Here is an 18100-nt window from a genome sequence, read left to right as displayed (position 1 = left end):
TAATAACGTTGTTAATATGAGTCAGTAAGAAGGAGGCCGGAATGTTAAGGGTTGGAGGCAGTTTCCCTGTCCAGCACTAAATGGGAGGACTATAGAGATGCTGGCAGCTCTTGAGATACGCTGTTTCCAACGACAGGGATGGAGTTATCTATCCAGATACACCCATGGTTTATAAATAGAAATCACTGAAAAAAGCAACTTTACAGGAAGAGAACAGAGCGTCTGATACATCAGCCCCTTGGCTTTCAGCTCACCGTGGTTCTGCAGTGACAGGAGCCTGTCACTTCCAGGGCTCTGCCACCAGGGAGCTTTTATTGTTATTAAATGGAACAGTGAAACAAAAAGCACCAAATCGATGCTGGAGGCTGTTTGTGGGGGTACAGACAGCAGAGCTGGCACCCCACCCCAGCTGCCAACATGGCCTGTGGAATAGTGCTCACTATTAATTTGTGTTCATTACCACCATCCTTGAATGAGCAGCAGGTTAAAAGCATGAAGCCATTACAACTGCCTCACCTAGAAGCCCAGAAGGGTTTAGGAGATCTTTGGAACTATGAAAATAGAATAAATTTCTTAAGTCATAATCACATATTTCTCAGTGTTTCCACTTAATAAAATAATTTGGTTGGCAGTGATGTAGAATGATCACTTCAGCCCAGCTCTTCTGACCACTTCAGGATTCACTGTTCTTTCATTGCTAACAAACCTTTAGAATGTTTGTTCCATTCTGATTTCTAAAATTCCCCACAGGTAAATAGATGAGAGGTAAAAGTGTCTACATCAGCCACATGCCTTAAAGCTCAGCAGAAAGGACAGCAGATGTAAAACAAACTTTTAATACCTTAAATTCTTATTTTCCCATAAGATAGGTAGAGGAAAGCAGATGTAAAAAACCTCAGAAACTATTCAGTGAGGAACAGTAATTTTATTTAAATCTACTTCATGCGTAAGCATGGTAGAACCCCAATTTAACTTTGGCAAATATCACAAAAAAAACCAACCCCAAAACAAACAAACAAACAAACAAAAAAACCCCAAGCAGCCTATACAGAACAGTGAGAATGCCAAGGATACAGGTTCTCCACAGTTTCACTGCAGAGCAAATGGATTTAGAAGCCTCACTTTTGCTATATCATTTATAACCATATAATTAAATAAAGGTAGTCTTCCACTATCACTTCTTGACTTCTCCAAGATCTTCAATGCTGTCATCATCCACCTAGGGAGAAAAAGGCAAAACACAGCAAATTCAGTATTTTCTTTTTCCGTGCCTCCTTCAGTGTGCACCCCTGTAAATGCAGTGAAGTGTGGGAGAAGTGAACAGCACCATTCCAGATCCCCTGCTGTAAATCCTACATGAGTGACATGTGCTTACAGGCCACAGCTGAGCCTGCAGGGCTGGGAATAAAGACAGCCCTATGGAGTTAAACCATAAAGAATTCCACTTGGGAAATGCCAGGACAAGGGAGAGTCAGAAAAAGCTCTTGGAATTACAGCCCTCAGCCTTAAATTTCAATCCAACCCACACTAGCTGATCTCTTCTGAAGCACAAATGTACGGGGCTTTTTTGTTTGTTTTAATTTTGCAGTATTTTAAGAGGTGTTGAAAAATAGGATGGCAATGTAAGGATATTCAGACATTCAGTGTTAAGAAATGGTCTCAAAGAAGGCACAGATATTTGACAGCTGGATTTATTCTGACACACTTCTCTTTGCTGTAGGGTGGGAATGCAACAACTGCTCTTTTATTTTTGTGCACCAATCTGTGCTGCCAAAGATCAGGCCCTTTTCCAAAACCATTGGAAAGTCACAAGCCAGCGTGGAAAAGTCTTCCTGACAGAAGGGAGGGGTTTATTACCTCAGGCCACTTCTCCTGGATTACATCAATGATGTCATCTGTAAAGTCCCCCTGAATGATGATTTCATCTTCTCCTGTTACTGAGGCACCGCAGGAAAATTTCTGAGCAAAAAACCTTTGTGCTTCCTTAAGATCAATTTCTGCCAAGGAGAAAATTTAAGTACAGTTGTTGTCATCAAAATATTTTCTCAAGATTAAAGCCAAAATCTTGTTTTAACTTATAAAGTGGTGACACTTTACAGTTGAAACTTTCCTCGAGTTTCCACTGAAAGCCAAGTCTTGTTTACAAAACACCTGACTCTACAATCTACAAATGCTTCAAGGTAGAAATTGCTGAATGTCCTCTACATGTTCTGTTGATGTGGATCTGCACCCTGTTCCAAAAAACCTGTGGCCCTCTTTGTGTTGAAAAATCATGGCAATAAATACCTTAATAATTTACCCCTGTGGGAAGTCAGTGTACTTTTAACATGCTTTGGGACTGCTTAAAGCACCTTGGGACTTTCACCTTACAGCTGGAAGCAGATTCCCCAGTGGAACGCAACCAGAAGAAATATCAGGAATACCACAGAAATATGAGGTTAAAGGCAGGCACATCCAATACCAGGAAAACCCAAACTCACCAAACGTGGCCAGGCCACACACTCTCGTGACATATTTTTTCTTTGCTCTGGGAATTTTGGCTATCGTAACTTTCTGTGGCACAGTCTTCTTCTTCTGTTTTATCTGACCTCTTCCACCTTTAAAACAGAGCATGAGGTTACATGATTAATTAAAAGTCATAGTTCATCAAAGAAAAAAAAAAACATACCAGGTCAGATTTTGTCATTATAAATGAAAAAACTGTTACCTGCCAACACTGTTGATAAACAAAAACATATTTTTTGCACATTTTCTGAGATTTACTGTTATTTAAGAAAGATCCCATATCATCAAAGTTCAGTATATACATGTCAAATGTGCACTCAAGCCCAGGCTGCACAGCAGACACCCACTACAATCAACAAAAAAAAGGAGATTTTCCCCACACTTTTACCAATCACTGTGTTTGGTCTACATTTACATCGTTCTTTGGGCATAGTGCTAGAAATAAAATTTTCTTTAGTATTTTCCACAACTGTTTTAACATCCTCAGGGTTTGTGTTTGAGGCAAAGCTCCTCATGCCCATTTTCTGAGGCCACAAGGTTTTGCTTTCCTCAGGCTGCTGGGTTAAACAGGAGATCAAGTTCTGGACACTTGTGCACGACCCCACAATGAAGCAGACAGGGATATTTGAGCCAGCAGCTCAAACCCCAACTCCACATCATTTAACACCACCTTTCCCACTGCCTGTTTCTAGGCCAGCCTGTGGGAACACTCCCTATATCAGGTATTTCTGAGTCGGAGTAAAGCATGCAAAAGATCCATTCCACTCATTAGGATTCTTCAAGCCAGATTAAGATCTCAGCCAACTTCGTGTACAGTCATCAAATTATTCCAGGGTAACCAAAGTTTCATGTTTCTGAGCCTTCTCAGCATGAAAACCTGAAGAATTTATGACAAGTAAACCAATCCCCCTGACTGTTCCTGTTTCTAGCACTTTCAATTCTGTTTTATTATAAACTGGTGTCTGATAATTTTAAGACAGTAAATTTCTTCCTTTACATTTTCTCCAGTGAGTTTCTGCAGTGTCTTATGAAGTTTGTGCTTGTTTTCCCTCACACTCTTATGGTCACTCTTACACCATCCTACTTAACACCATACTGTAAGTTTTCTTGAAACTTCAGATTCTAGGAGAAAATCACTAGATATTTTAAACACTATTATTTTAGAACCAAAAAGCAGACTGAAAACTAATCATACCACCCCTCACAACAAATTAATGTTGAAATAAAATGTCCTGAAATCTCTGGGAAAAGCATCCGAGTTACAGAACGTGAATTACTGTTGTCAGTAGACACTGCCTGCTGAGAAGGTAAATTAAAATGGTTACCAAGATACCAAAAATAAAATAAAAATATATGTAGCATAAAATATGAATCTTACTGGGTATTAACCATAATTTCTGGAGCATTACACACAACTGACACTGCACAGGCAAATGCATATGAACAGCTCCAGCACTCTGATTTATGGTGGAAAGTATGTTAATTAATTCAGCAGAAAGAGCTCCAACGATCGAAGATAAAAGTGTGTTTAAATTGTTCCACATAACTTTACATCTTCCAAAGTTGGGGCTTGAAAATGTTTTTCATTAGCACTGCTGGGAAGAGTCACAGCTGCTAATGGAGACACAGGTAACAGATTTAAAAGCATAAAACCAAGTCCTGTTCTGTGAATACAGAGAGGTGGAAGGCACAAAGGCAAAAGCAGAGTCATGAGGCATTAACAGAGGGAAGCAGCCTTTGTTGCACTCTGCAAGCAGCCCATAAAGTGCTGCTCAACAGGGCAGAGCATTCCGGGAGAAATGCCAGCTGATTACAGGTCGGGAGGAATTGCTCCCTGCCTGAGTGTGACAGTGGTGACAGAACAATGGAGCACAGCAAGCAGGTCACCTTTCCCTGCTTGTCCCTCCTGTCCAACATTTCCATTGGCACAGACCACAGGGAGGAAGATACTCCCTATATTCCTATAAAATGCAAGGGATTTGTGCCCTGCTCCAGAGCACCAGGTGAGAGAGGGATGCCCCAAACTGCTTTTAAATCAGTACCACAATCAACTATTTAGACCTTGCCTCTCTTTTGCTTCTTCTTCTCCTCTTCTTCTCCTCCTCCCACATTTCCTTGGCCTTCTCCAACCCCAGTTTCCTGTTTAGGTGAATTTTCTTAAATGCAGCAGAAAGGAGTGAGGGGAAAAAAAGAACAAAATTAGTGGTCAAACACTCCCAGCCACACAGGAACAGAAGGTAAGGTACAGTGATATTTTGCTAAATCAATAAATTATACTGAAGTGCAGAAGCCCCTTGACTGATGCATGTTCATTACAGTATCTATGCAAATTAGACCCCAGAAAAGCCTCAGCTCAAAGCTACAGTGACAATTTCAATAAAGGTTTTTGCACAGAGAGACAAAAATTAATTATAATGTTAATACTGAAATTCCAAGTACAAACAAGTAAGTTCCCCATTATTAATGACCTTTCCTCCAGCCACCTACTGTAGACTGGACAGAGATAAAATCCAATAAACTAACTCTGATGGGAAACAAGTGCATGGATGACTGTTTAAGGCAGGAACCTTAAGAAAGCCCAAATACTATTAATAAAACAACAAACTGATTGTTTAGTGTTTTCTGACATTATAAAACCTATTTCACAGCATCCAAAGCATTAACTTCTACATGACACAGAAGGAAAAGGAAAAGAGATAAGAACTGGAGAAGATATTTCTAAATATGTCCAAGGACACATATCAGAAAACAGAAAAGCCTCTTACCTACTGTAAGTTTTGCAAACTCATCTGGAAAGTTCTTTTCTAACCATTGTCTGCATTTAGTCACATCAGGCATGTATTCACAGTACTGGAGAAAAGCCATATGAATGTTGTTAGTGGAGGAATGACAAAATACATCACAAATACACCAAAATAGGACGTAAGAGGACAGAAGGAAATCTGGACAATAAAAAATTACTTACCTCTGTTGGCAACGAGCAGACTGGAGAAAAAAGGGGAAAAAAAAAGAGCAGATTACAAAGGGAATTTTTTACTCTTTACCTTTTTACTTATAGCCTTAGTAATTAAATTCCAAATGGTGTTTTAAAGTCAGGGATGAGTTCTTACATAACTTCTGGTTATAACCACACACTGACTCAAAAGCGTTTGTTTATTGTTGCCATTCCACATTTTACTTCCTCTCTCATTAGACCTGTGCTCACACGCTCTGCATTAGGATAAAACCATCACAGCAAGAGCTGCCAGTCACTGAGGGAAGGGGAGGAGATGCCCAAGGTTGGGGTAAGCTACAGAACAAAACACCACTTCTACCTGAGGCAAAAGAGACACTGGAGAAAATACCAGATAGGAAAGCTGACCAAACTTTCTCCAAGAGCTGCCAGTGTCCCAAAGAGGGACAACCACGCAGACTTTCACACACAACAAGGCTGTTTCTTACTGCCCTGCAACTGTATTCCAGCCTGAAGCAAAACGACATTCCTATCTAAAAACACACCCGTCGAGATTATTTACTCCCCTTTAAACTTCACCCACTACAAACGCAACGAGCAAAGAATCCTTCTAAACACACTACAGCCATCCAACGTCTTCCATTTCTTTGCTGCCATCCTAAAGCTCAGAGGCCTTTTTCTGAGCTAACGGCTCCCCGGCAGGGAGAGATGTGTGCTCCCACTCCTTTCACACCCAGGGAAGCTCCCAGGACTTGCCTCCGCAGTAGAGGACCCGCAGAGGGTAATCGGCGTCTGACCTGGCACCGCTCCTGCTGTCCCCTCTGCAGTCAGGGACCACCGGCTCAGCCACATCTGTGGCCATGTCACAGGCCTGCAGGTGTCACAGGGGGAGACAATCAGCACGCGGGCTCTGGGTTTAAGTCAGTCACACCCCTCCCGGCTCAACCAGAATCCCAGAAGAAGAGGCGCAAGTGTTAAAAGAGCGTGAGAGATGACGGAGAAGAAAATGGGAATCAAAACTAAAGGAAACGGCTACAAAGTGCACCAAGCGGTATTGGAATTCTAGCACGTAAGAGGGAAGAAGCCAAAATGCCACAAAATGAAGAAGAAAACCCACATGGAATCACAGAACACACTGGGTTAAGGACAATGTGAAGTATCATGATAAATCAGTGGTATGAACAATGGGGGCAGGTACCTCTTGCATATTAGCAAAGGAAAAGGATCATTTAAATCAGTGTCTGAAAAGTCACAATCTGATCCAAGAACACTGAAAAAAAAAACCCCAAGAAACCCCAAAACCAGAGCACAAAAAAAGCAAAGCAAACTCAAGCCACTAATGGGTTTAATAGTGGTTTACACACACGCTTTCAAGCAAGGGATTTAGAAGACAGGAGTCAACACGTAAAGAGTTTGGAACACACAAGAAATCCCCCAGGACTATGGGAACAAACAGGATATGTGTGAGGGAGCACACTGTCCAAGGTGTGCTGAGCAGTGAGGAGCGCTGAGGGAAAATTCCAGAGGTGGCGAGTTGAAGGCAGGGGGACAGGGACAGGCGACAGATGGGCACAGGGCGGGTCAGGATGCTGCGGTGCTCATGAAGACCCCAAACAGAGGCGAGAAGGTGCTGGTGGGAAAACTGAGGGTGGGTCGGGGGGAAGGATGCTGGGACACCAGACATGGTGAGGATCACGGACACGGTGCGATGGGGCGAGCTGGGGGATTTGTAGGGGCCGAACTGAGGGGAGCCGAGGGGATGCGGTTCGGGGTACCTGAGGAGGGGCGGGCTCGCAGGGCGGGGCGGTGCCGAGGCTGACGGAAAGGAGGGCGCCGGGAGGATGCTCGGTACAAGCACCGGGGGGATCGCTGCGAGGGGCGGCAACGCCGCGGCTCCGGAGGAGAGGGAGCGGGCGGGTGTGGGAGCCGGCAGGCGGCGGCTGAGCGGAGCGGGGCGGGGCGGGGCGGGGGGACCCGGGGGCGGTGTCGGTGTTACCGGAGGCCCCTCGGGCCGCGGCGGGTCCCGGTCCCTCACCGCACGCGCACGTGCGCCCGCCCCAGCGCCGCCGTCTCGCGAGAGGGGCGTGCACAGTTTGACCCCGACGGCTCGCCGTACCCCGAGGGGCGGGGCTACGCGCTGAGCCTCACGGGTTCACGCGAACTACGGGGCACCGCAGCGGCCATTTCCCGCCGGGCCGCCGCAGCCATGCCCCGCTACGCGCAGCTGGTGATGGGCCCGGCGGGCAGCGGGAAGGTGAGCGGGGAACGGCGGGGAACGAGGGGCGGCGGGAACCTCCTGAAGGCTTCTGACTGCCCTGTGTGCCTTGCAGAGCACGTATTGCTCCACCATGGTGCAGCACTGCGAGGCGCTGGGCCGCGCCGTGCAGGTGGTGAACCTGGACCCGGCGGCCGAGCTCTTCAGCTACCCCGTCATGGCAGGTGAGCGGCGGCCCCCGGCCGGCCCCGGGCCTGCTACCGGATAACTTCTTATGCCCTAAAACGGAGCTCATGCAGCAGTGGGGGAAGATGTTGGAAGATCGTGTCACTAAAATAGTTTGTGATGCTTATATCAGTGACTAGTTCTAGGCCGGTAGCAAATAGTGCTTAGTGCCTATGTCAGAGATTAATGTAGTTTTGTAGTTGGGATAACTCCCTACATCAGTGACTGTTGCCGTGGGCCAGCTCGTGGTTAATCTCTGTATTTAACTACACCAGTGATTGATATGTACTGGCAGATGCCTCAGTTTTGAGAACAGTGTTTGTGTCTGAACAAAGATGATAAGAAACGTGCATCTTGACCTGGCCATATAGCTGAGATACTTTCAAGAGAAGAGATCCATTAGAAGATCCAGGACCATAAGAGGAAAATCTGGAGAGTAAAATGTTTCCCAGACAATCACCTCAAAAGATCCTCCCACCACATAAGTCGGGGGAAGTATTTAGCATATATTTATCTGTGGAATTAAGGCATTTGTGTAAGTTTCATGAACACAACCTGTTTTCTCTGGCTGTGCCTGTGCCTGAGAGATCCCCCTGCCCCCAGCGCTGCTGTAAAAATGTGTTGGTTTTCTCAGCTCCCAAAGTTCAGAGTTCATTTCCTGCCTTTGGTGACGTTTGTGTTGTCACAGACATCCGCGAGCTGATAGAAGTGGACGATGTCATGGAAGATGAGTCTTTGAGGTTTGGCCCCAATGGTGGCTTGGTGTTTTGCATGGAATACTTTGCCAATAACTTCAGCTGGCTGGAGGAGAGCCTCGGGCACGTGGAGGATGACTATGTTTTGTTCGATTGCCCAGGTAAATGCATGCCAATATTTGGTATCTTCATAAGCATTGGAAAATCTGCAAATTGGCAAATTTGGTTGTAGATGGTCATGGTAATTCCCATTTTGTTGAGTTATTAACAGTTGTCAGAGTCACTTCCAGGTATGAACTTGGTCCTGGGCTGAGCTGGGTGACTGCACAGATGTTTGGTAGCATCATGAGCTGTGGCACTGCAAACTAGCACTAAATGGAAATCAAAGGAGGAAAAACCCCCTTTTATTTCTTCTCCATTTCACCCAAACACAATCAGAGCTGCCTGAAAAGAGAGTGCTTTCCTTATCAGTTTTTATTTAAGTGCAATTCCCGTGTCTGCATATAACTGTGGACTGCTGTTTGCTTCACATTCCTACCTGTTAATATCCTGAGTGTGCCCCCAGGTCAGATTGAACTCTACACACACCTGCCAGTGATGAAACAGTTGGTGGAGCAGCTGCAGCAGTGGGAATTCCGTGTCTGTGGAGTTTTCCTCGTGGATTCTCAGTTTATGGTGGAATCTTTCAAGGTATCCATTTTGAAACCTGTTGATAAAAGTTCATTTTTATAAAGAACAACAAGCCTGAGCCATTCAGGGAGCTGGGTTTGCCCAGAGGAAAAACTGCCAAGTGCAGGGAGATCTGGTTGCTGTCGTCAGCTGCCCCAGACACAGCTTGCAGCAAGGACAATCCCAGATGGATGTAAAAACAACCAGCACTGGGAGAGGGGTCAGACTGGGACAGGCACAGAGGGATTGTGCAGTGAATGTTCATGGAGTCAAAACTTGACTGGGCACACCCCAGAGCAGCCTGCTCTGACCTGGAAGTGCCTCTATTGGGGCAGGTTTAGGAGGCAGATAGCTCTCGTGGAATCACAGAAGAATTTAGCTTGGAAGGGACTTCTGGAGATTTTTTCAGATCCCAAGAACAAGCAGGTCACTCTTCCCATTAGCAGTAACTGTGCCAAGAAGGGTTTGGGTGTTCTTAATGCCCTTTTCAGTGGCAGGTCCATTTTTGGATCTCCAAAAATTGAGAGGGTACTTGGCACCTCCTTTTTCCAACAGGGAGAATGATTCCTCATATGGCTTTGTATCTATGTTCCATATATTCCTTACCAGATTTGGCCTGTGGTTGAGTGTCCTGTGTGTTTGTGTTGTGTTTTTCTGTACTTTAATACATCATTTTTCATCCTCTTCAAGTTTATTTCTGGAATCCTGGCAGCTCTCAGTGCAATGATATCCTTGGAGATTCCACAGATTAACGTCATGACCAAAATGGATTTACTGAGCAAGAAAGCCAAGAAGGAAATAGAAAAGTAAGTTCCAAAAAATTATTTACTCTGTAGTATAAAATACTGAGGCAAAGTTCACTCAAAGTTCAGTCTAATGTTTCCCACAATTAAAACATAGTCTTTTGGAATAGGAGAAGATGGATTTTGTTTATTTCAAACAACAGTCTTTAAACATCTGGGTAGGATGCTTAGTTTAGTCAGAGTCAAAAGAATAGCTCCATGTTTGTGCTGATGGCTGTATTTTTCCCTAAATAATTATCTTGGATCTTTTCTGTCATTCTGAATGACAGACTTCCAGTGTTGATGATGACTTTGTTTCTCCAGGTACTTGGATCCAGATATGTACTCTATGATTGAAGATTCGACAAATATATTGAAAAGTAAAAGGTTTAAAAAACTGACCAAATCTATATGTGGATTGGTAGGTATATTGCTTTCGAGCTGGTACCCTAAAATTCACTATCACTTTTTGCCTCTTTCAACTCAGATTTTTATTTTTTCAGATTAGCATGAGATTCTTGATACTACTGATATGATACTCTTGATATGTGGATTATAGCCAGTTCATTTTCTTGGAATTCTGTTGGCAATTTTGGGAGTTAGCCTTTGCTGAACTTAGGACTGGTAGCCACGTGTTCTGAGTAGGGAATTGCCATTGGTTTGCAGCATGACTTTAAATGGTATTTAGAAGTCCAGACAAGTGTGGTTTAAGTGGCTTAGAGTGCTGTGATTGAGCATTAACTTTCTGCATTTCCCCACCAACATCCTTTGAATCCTTTTATAGATTGATGACTATGGTATGGTTCGATTCCTGCCTTTGGATCGCTCCGATGAGGAAAGTATAAACATCGTCCTGCAGCACATAGACTTCACCATTCAGTATGGAGAAGATCTGGAATTTAAAGAGCCAAAGGTAAGGGACTGTTGGTGAGAAGATGAAAAATTAGAAAGTATCCATAAGTTGTAAAATAAATATGTTCTTTGCCTTGTTAATAAATTATTGTCTTTGTACGGTTCAAAATAAACCATCTTTAGTCTTTCAGTGACAATGCATCATCTTTATTTAGTTATAAAAGGGAAATTCTTTAATATCATCTGGTATATGCAGATTGATCAGATGGTTGTTTAAAAGTATTGCTTTGGTTTTCAAAATTTAACAGAGTTTTACCCTTCAAATGTCAGAAAGGATTACTAAGATTTTTTCCCACATGACTGTTCAAAGCACCCTGATGATTCTTGTGTTCAACCCAGGAAGGTTTATATTTTTCTGTTGGTTTTTTTTTTTCTGACAGGAATGTGAAGAAGATAAATCTGCTCTTGTGGATGAATACTTTCAAGATCGTGTGGATGAGTAAAAAACATGTTCAGACTTGGAGGAAAATACTTTGCTTTTGGTAAAAAACAAAAATGGAATTAAAAACCCCCAAACCCCTACACAAACACACTTGATGTTTTATCTGTAAAGTAACTAATATTTATAGTGGAGAGTGAGTTACATGTATCTACTTTAATAAACTTTTTTATTATTATTATGCTTGTGTGTGTTATAAAAGACATAAGCCAGTGTTAGTTCATATAAAAAAGCAGAGTCACAACTGGGCAAGAGGTTCAACAAACCAGCAAATCCTGTATATCTAGAGGGAAAGGGCTCAGAAAAATATGAGTATGTAGCCAGTCTTAAGCTGGCTGAATGAAAACATTTAAGAGTTGGGGAAAATGCCGTGGTTTAATTCACTTCCAGCCTGCCATTGGGATGAGCTATGCTTAGGGCGTGTTGAAACGATAAACTCCAGCCCTGCAATTGAATTACTATGACTCACCTTCCAATCCTCCCCATTCTGTCTCCCTGACTCATGCTGGGACTCAGATACCCGAGGACAAATTCAGCAGCGCTGGGTCACAGGGAAAGGAATGGCTTGACAGCAATTGGAGTGTGCACCTTAAAATATTGTATCCCTCTGGAACACATGTTTGAACCCGCCTTGTACTTCTTTATACGAAGTGCCCCTGCTGGGCTGTGCTGCAAACACAGGAGGAAAAACCTCAAACACAGGAGGAAAAACCTCAAACACGGGAGAGAAACCTCAAACACAGGAGTAAAAGCTCCAGCACAGGAGAAAAAGCTCCAACACAGGAGAAAAACCTCCAACACAGGAGAAAAAGCTCCAACCCAGGAGAAAAGCCCAGCTGCCAGCGAAGCATCCCGGAACCCTTCCCCGAGCGGGCGGTGCCCGACAGAAGCGCTGGTCCCGGGCTCCCCTCCCGGCACCGGCAGTGCCCGGTCGAGCAGTGCCTCTCGGTGGCCCTTTCCCCGCACGGGCAGTGCCCGGGCACAGCGATGCTCTTTCCCCTCCATCCCTTCCCGTTGCGCTCCCTCCGGGGCGGTGCACGGCTCCCGCTTCCCCTCCTCGCACCGCCTCTGCCGCTGCCTCATTTCCTGCAGCGTAGGCGGAGAAGGAAGTTGTGTGCCCGCTTTCCTGCCCGGTTCTCTCCGTTCCTTTCCCGCCCGGCCCCGTTGAGCCGCCTCCTGCCTTTCCGAGATGCCGGTGAGCGGCTCCGCGGCCGATGCGCGGTCCCGGCGGGCGGGAGGGCTCGGGGCGGCGGGGCCGGCCCGGGGAAAAGGGGGCGAGCCCGGGCCGGGGAAAAGGGGCTCTGCTGCGGGGTCTGGCCGCTGACACTGCGGGGGGAGAGCGGCTGCAGCTGCGGGGAGCGCTGCTGAGAGCGGGGAATGGCTCTTTATGCTGCAAGGCAGCGCCTTCCTCTTCCTCTTCTTCTTCCTCTTCTTCCTCTTCTTCTTCTTCTTCTTCTTCCTCTTCCTATTCCTCCTCCCTCTGCCAGGGATCCACCCGCAGGCGGGAGGCTGCGAGCCCCGGCAGCAGCGGTCACAGCAGGGCTTCGCTCTGGCTTTGTTCACACCGCCTTCCCCTCAATGAAATAAACTGCTTTTTACACCCAGTCGCATCCTCTGCCCCCGCAGAAGGTGGCTTATGAAATGTGGGATTATTTCCCACTGGACTGCCACAGACAGCACCCGGGAAACGTTTAGAGGGTGCCTAAAAGTAAACTCATTGGTTAAAATCGGCTTTCCAGGAAGAATTTGTTATATGCAGAAAACTGGTTTGTTTTTCACTTAAATCGGGTTTTTGGTTGTTTGGTTTTTTGGTATCTTTTGGTTTTTTTGGGTTTTTTTTTTTGGTTTTTTCTTACTGCATTAAGCCTAGCTTTATTTAAAAGTATCTGCTATTAATAGTCAGACATGGAAATAAGTCACATATTGCTTAATGACCAACTAACTTTCAGTGCAGGGCCCCAGAACTCAGGCAGGTGAGCAGGGCTGTTACCCCTTGGTGCTGCCAGGATGGGGTCAGGCAGCCTGGGGATGAACTGTGCAGAACAACAACATGGATTTTATCCCATCTCCCAACACTGTGACTGCAGGTGGTGGCAGTGGTGGTGCTTCCCTAGCATTCACCAGAATGGCACCAAGATCTGGATCTAAATAGAAAATAGCAATTGTTTGTGCAAGGAAAAAATGCTGGAAGCATCATAATGAACTAGGCTGTGACTCCTGTTTGATAAAGGCACAGGGGACACGTGATTGGATATGGAAATGTCTATTTGCAGTAGGCTCAATAACCAGCTCTCCCTGCCTCTAGGCTTACCACTCCACTTTAATGGACTCAGACACCAAGCTAATTGGGAACATGGCACTGTTACCCATCAGAAGCCAGTTCAAGGGCCCAGCACCTCGAGAAAGTAAGTTCATAATAATCTCTGAATTACTGCATGTAGCTCTCATCATCTCAGGGGTTCCTTTAAGCCAGCCCCAGCAAGAGTGACAAGAAGAGTCACCGGTGGGAAATGGAAAGGCTTTGCAGTTTAGAGAGGAGCAAAGTTTTCAGTTTTGCAAATCATAGAAAATAATTACACGCAGATAATTATGCGCAGATAATTGTGCTCAGTGTTCTGCTGAATGAGTAGTTTCAATAATCCAAACCTCTGGTTGCTGTTCTGGTGCTTCCCCTGTGCTGCTGAGCAGGGTTTTTAGGAGGCTGTGGTGGTGTGAGGTCTCTGTGTCAGAGGAAGTTGGGGTTTGGCCGCAGAGAATTTGTTCTCTGGCTGAGACTGGCCACGCCTGCCTGCTCTGAGGGACTTCAGGGTTCAAAACCTGGGGCTTCAAGAAGTGAAACGAAATTCCAGGCACCTCGACAGGGCTCACAGGCAGCCAGGTACAGCTTCCCCTTCAACATGTGAATTCCCAGGCGTGGTATTCCCCAGAAATGCGGTGCTTCAGTCTGAAAAGGGAAATGTAAAGGAAGTGTTTCTGGATTGAGGCAGTCTTGGATGGTAGCAAAAGCCAGATTGTCACTGTGTTCTGCTCCCCTCCTTTATTTGGAGAGGATAATGGAATCTGAGGGATTGTGCTGATATGCTTTCTCCAAAAACATTTTTCCTATCCTTTTATGATGTTAAAACCCTGATGAGTTACTCAGAAGTGGTAGAAAAGTGGGGAACTGCTGAATTGGTGCTGTTTGTGAAGGGACATATCACAGGGGAAGGAGAAGGGAGAAGGAAGCTTAATTATCACAGTCTGAACTCCTGGTGTTTCAGAAATTTTCTGTTACATGGTGCTGACTTCTGCTTTTTTCTAAATACCATGGTTTTGCTTTTGCAATAATCCTTATTTATGTATTTCAGTGAGTAAAAGTTATGGCAAATGTAATGTAACAGTGCACTGCTTAACTCTGCATCTCTTTTTTATTAGCTAAGGACACAGATATTATAGATGAAGCCATCTACTACTTCAAAGCTAATGTTTTCTTCAAAAATTATGAAATTAAGGTAATTTTTTGAGATACTGAGCATATTCTAGTTCTTTGGAGGGTTGGTGCTGTGAAAATAAATTTATTTTCAAGGAAGTAATTCTAGAAGATCACAAAAAACTCCCCTTCCACTTAATCTTTAAAGCTGGGTAAACGTCATGAATTGCAGATCTCTCTCTCATGGGGAAACTATAGCCCAAAATGGCTTGAATTCTTTCCTGTTTCAGACTTCATCAGTTCCACAAAGTCCTGTAATCTAAAAGTTCCTGTTCTTGTTTTGCAGAATGAGGCTGACAGAACACTGATCTATGTGACCCTCTACATTTCTGAGTGCCTGAAAAAGCTGCAAAAGGTAAGAAAACTGAATTTCTGTGCAGATGGGAAACAGCCTGAGGATTGTTCTAAGGAAAGGATTTCCTGATATTCTCCTTCCAGGGGAACAAATAATCCTGTTCACCCCAGTCCCAGTTGTCAGAGCCTCAAATACTCCAAGGCTGTGGATGTGCTCTGTTCTTCTTGATGAGTTTCCAGGTTCCAGATTTGTAAAAAATTTGGGTCTAATACTCTGCCAGCTTTTGTTCCTAACTGCTAACCCCTTGTTTGCCTGGTTCTTCCAGTGTAACTCCAAGGGCCAGGGAGAGAAGGAAATGTACACACTAGGAATCACTAACTTCCCAATCCCAGGGGAGCCTGGCTTTCCACTGAACGCCATTTACGCCAAACCTGCCAACAAGCAGGAGGAAGGTAAGGCTGACCCAGGGCCTCTGAGGGTCACACTGTATTAACTGCACTGAGGATAATTACTGTCAAAACAAAAATCTTCTAAATCTTCAGTCTGTCTTCTGAAGGACAGCACAAGCTCAATTTTCTGACCTTGAGGGTTTCCTCCCCTGGTTCCATAGATAAATTGGGCAAATCAACTCAGCCAGTGGGGAGTCCCTGCAGAGTGAAACTCCCTCTCTGCTTTAAGCAGTTCTATCTGATGCCTCCCTGTTCAATCCAGTTTGAGTGCCCAGTTTACCCTGGTTTTGCTGTGCTGCTTTCAGAGGTGATGAGGGCCTACCTGCAGCAGCTGAGGCAAGAAACCGGCCTTCGCCTTTGTGACAAAGTGTTTGATCCTCAGAGCGACAAGCCAAGCAAGGTGAGAGTTCAGTGGCATCACTGCAGGGTTAATGAGAGCTTGGGGGTGTTTTTTCAGCCACCTCTGGAGAGAAATGGAGAGAGATGATGGGGTGAGGGTCAGGGGTGGGTAACTTCAGCCAAGCCTGTCTGATTTTACAGTGAAATGGCAGCTGCAAGTTACCAATAAATTTAATCTAATGGGATATGACAGTGAATGCCAGTTTGGGTTCCTTTCAAAAGCAGGGCAGTAATAAGAGGTGTCTGGTTCAGCTCTTCAAAGCACTGCACATCTGCTCTTGGCTGGGGTTGCAAATGGAGTTCACAAGCACGAGAGGTGCTGTTTCTCTTCCCAGGCAGCTCTGATTTGAGAGCTGCTTTGAAGTTAATTGTTTTGCCTCGTATCCAGATTGAAAAAAAATTGCTAATCAATGAATGAGTCACCTCCTGAGTGTTCACATGTTTCACATGCAAATGTGACTGCATTTAATGTCCAAATTACTTAGGGTAATTTAGTTTCAAAGGCGTAGCTTCTTGATGCCTTATGATTGTATTGGAAAAAAAATACAATAAAAGTAAAATAGGAGAAAGTAGAATTTCCTGTTTTAACTCAAAGTTCTGTAATATGAACTCATTGTGTCCATTCCTATTGTCTTGTTCACCTCAATTCCACTAGAAACCAGTGTGGAAAACTGTGTGTAAAACTGGGGCCTTGATATTTGTTGTGTGTCAGAGATGAAATACTTTAAAGTCAATGGAAACCACTTTTGCAGATTTTCTGACTCTGTACTTCCTTTTGCAGTGGTGGATCTGCTTTGTGAAGAGGCAGTTCATGAACAAGAGTCTCTCAGGCCCTGGGCAGTGAAGCAAAGTGGCAACAACTTCAAGCATTTCCACAGCAAGATGTTCAAGTCTTTTGCCTTTGTTTTGGATACATTTTGTACCAAGGAAGAATTAAGTGCTTATGAAGTTAAAAAAAAAAAAAAAAAAAAGAAGAAAAAAACCCAAACTTGTCAATGAGTGATTGAGGGAGGGAGAGCAAAAAAGATAAGTTGTGTAAGCAAATATTATTAAGCTGGTGCTTAATAAGTGGTTTCTAACGTGCTGTTTCAGATGCAAGCTGCTTTGTAATCGTGGCTACAGCATTTAGAACAGGGCTTGTATTTAAGAGAAGAAATGGGCTTGGCTGTGGGGCAGGGGAGCTGTGTCATTGCTCTGCTGGCTGGAGTCTGGGTATCGTATGTCCAGGGAAAAACAGACCTCTCACGCTGTGTTGTCCAGTGCCGTGATTTTTACCTTGTTTTCAATAAAATTTGCTTGTAATTAACGTGATAACTGCTGTGTGTCTTATGGACAGCCTTCAAAGAAATCAAAGAGGGGTTTTTTTGTTTGGTTGGTTTTGGTTTTGGCTTTTTTTGCGAAAGGCTTTGGGGTCACCTAATTGTAACCTTCCAGGACTTGAAGTGAGGGAACAAGAGCCTGGAGTGCCAGGACAAGGGGGAATGGCCTTGAACTGACAGAGGGCTGGTTTAGATTGGATTCTGGGAAAAAAATATTCCCTTGAATATTGAAATATTGAAGTTGGTGAGGCCCTGGCACAGGGTGCCCAGAGAAGCTGAGGCTGCCTCAGCCCTGGAAGTGTTTAAGGCCAGGTTGGATGGGGCTTGGAGCAACCTGGGATAGTGGAAGGTGTCCCTGCCCACGGGTGAAACGAGGTGGTTTTTAAATTCCCTTCCAACCCAAAGCATTCTGTGATTCCATGATTACTGTGTAATGTTTATCAGGAGGAAGTGAATCATTCTCACTGAAGACTGGGATTAATACAGGGCCTGCAGTTTGCAGCCCTTTCCCTGTTTATTTAGCAGTGTCTCTGCAGAGCTGTGCTCCCAAAATGCCTTTACAGGGTAACACAGGGCTGGGTCTGTGGCTGCCTTCCTGATGGCACGTTCAGACACTCACAAGCTGGTAAAAAGCTGTTCTGACGATTTCTGGAAGAACACAAATCCACTTTCAGTTTATTGAGGTTTTGTTCCTTCATGGCAGGACTGGTGTCAGTGTCACCACACACCAACACACCTTTAGTGTTACCTGCAGCCCAGTGCTGGTGCTGTTTG

The 18100-nt window shown here is 44.7% G+C and overlaps 3 protein-coding genes across 3 annotated transcripts; 2 read left to right on the top strand and 1 right to left on the bottom strand.

Moving 5' to 3' along the window:
- Positions 1 to 905: 905 nt before the first annotated feature.
- On the bottom strand, positions 906 to 7698 carry DENR (density regulated re-initiation and release factor). Its single transcript, XM_066331706.1, is given in 9 exon segments — positions 906 to 1219; positions 1858 to 1997; positions 2481 to 2597; positions 4572 to 4661; positions 5271 to 5355; positions 5471 to 5490; positions 6215 to 6329; positions 7455 to 7589; positions 7592 to 7698. Coding segments are annotated over 9 exon segments (822 nt in total). The 5' UTR covers positions 7667 to 7698; the 3' UTR covers positions 906 to 1174.
- Positions 7583 to 11576, top strand: GPN3 (GPN-loop GTPase 3). The gene is made up of 8 exons (XM_066331705.1): positions 7583 to 7712; positions 7789 to 7897; positions 8587 to 8754; positions 9159 to 9283; positions 9953 to 10068; positions 10369 to 10465; positions 10829 to 10957; positions 11337 to 11576. Exons 1-8 carry the CDS (start codon positions 7665 to 7667, stop codon positions 11397 to 11399), a joined length of 855 nt encoding a protein of 284 aa, XP_066187802.1. The 5' UTR covers positions 7583 to 7664; the 3' UTR covers positions 11400 to 11576.
- A 910-nt stretch (positions 11577 to 12486) lies between these two features.
- Positions 12487 to 17321, top strand: ARPC3 (actin related protein 2/3 complex subunit 3). Its single transcript, XM_066331704.1, has 7 exons — positions 12487 to 12590; positions 13701 to 13800; positions 14810 to 14886; positions 15151 to 15219; positions 15485 to 15611; positions 15914 to 16008; positions 16789 to 17321. The coding sequence occupies exons 1-7, from the start codon at positions 12585 to 12587 to the stop codon at positions 16849 to 16851; spliced, it is 537 nt and encodes a 178-aa protein (XP_066187801.1). The 5' UTR covers positions 12487 to 12584; the 3' UTR covers positions 16852 to 17321.
- Positions 17322 to 18100: the final 779 nt, after the last annotated feature.

The sequence above is a fragment of the Sylvia atricapilla genome, chromosome 17 (genome assembly GCF_009819655.1).
Source record: "Sylvia atricapilla isolate bSylAtr1 chromosome 17, bSylAtr1.pri, whole genome shotgun sequence".
NCBI lineage: Eukaryota > Metazoa > Chordata > Aves > Passeriformes > Sylviidae > Sylvia > Sylvia atricapilla.
This window is presented reverse-complemented; position numbering and strand designations above follow the sequence as displayed.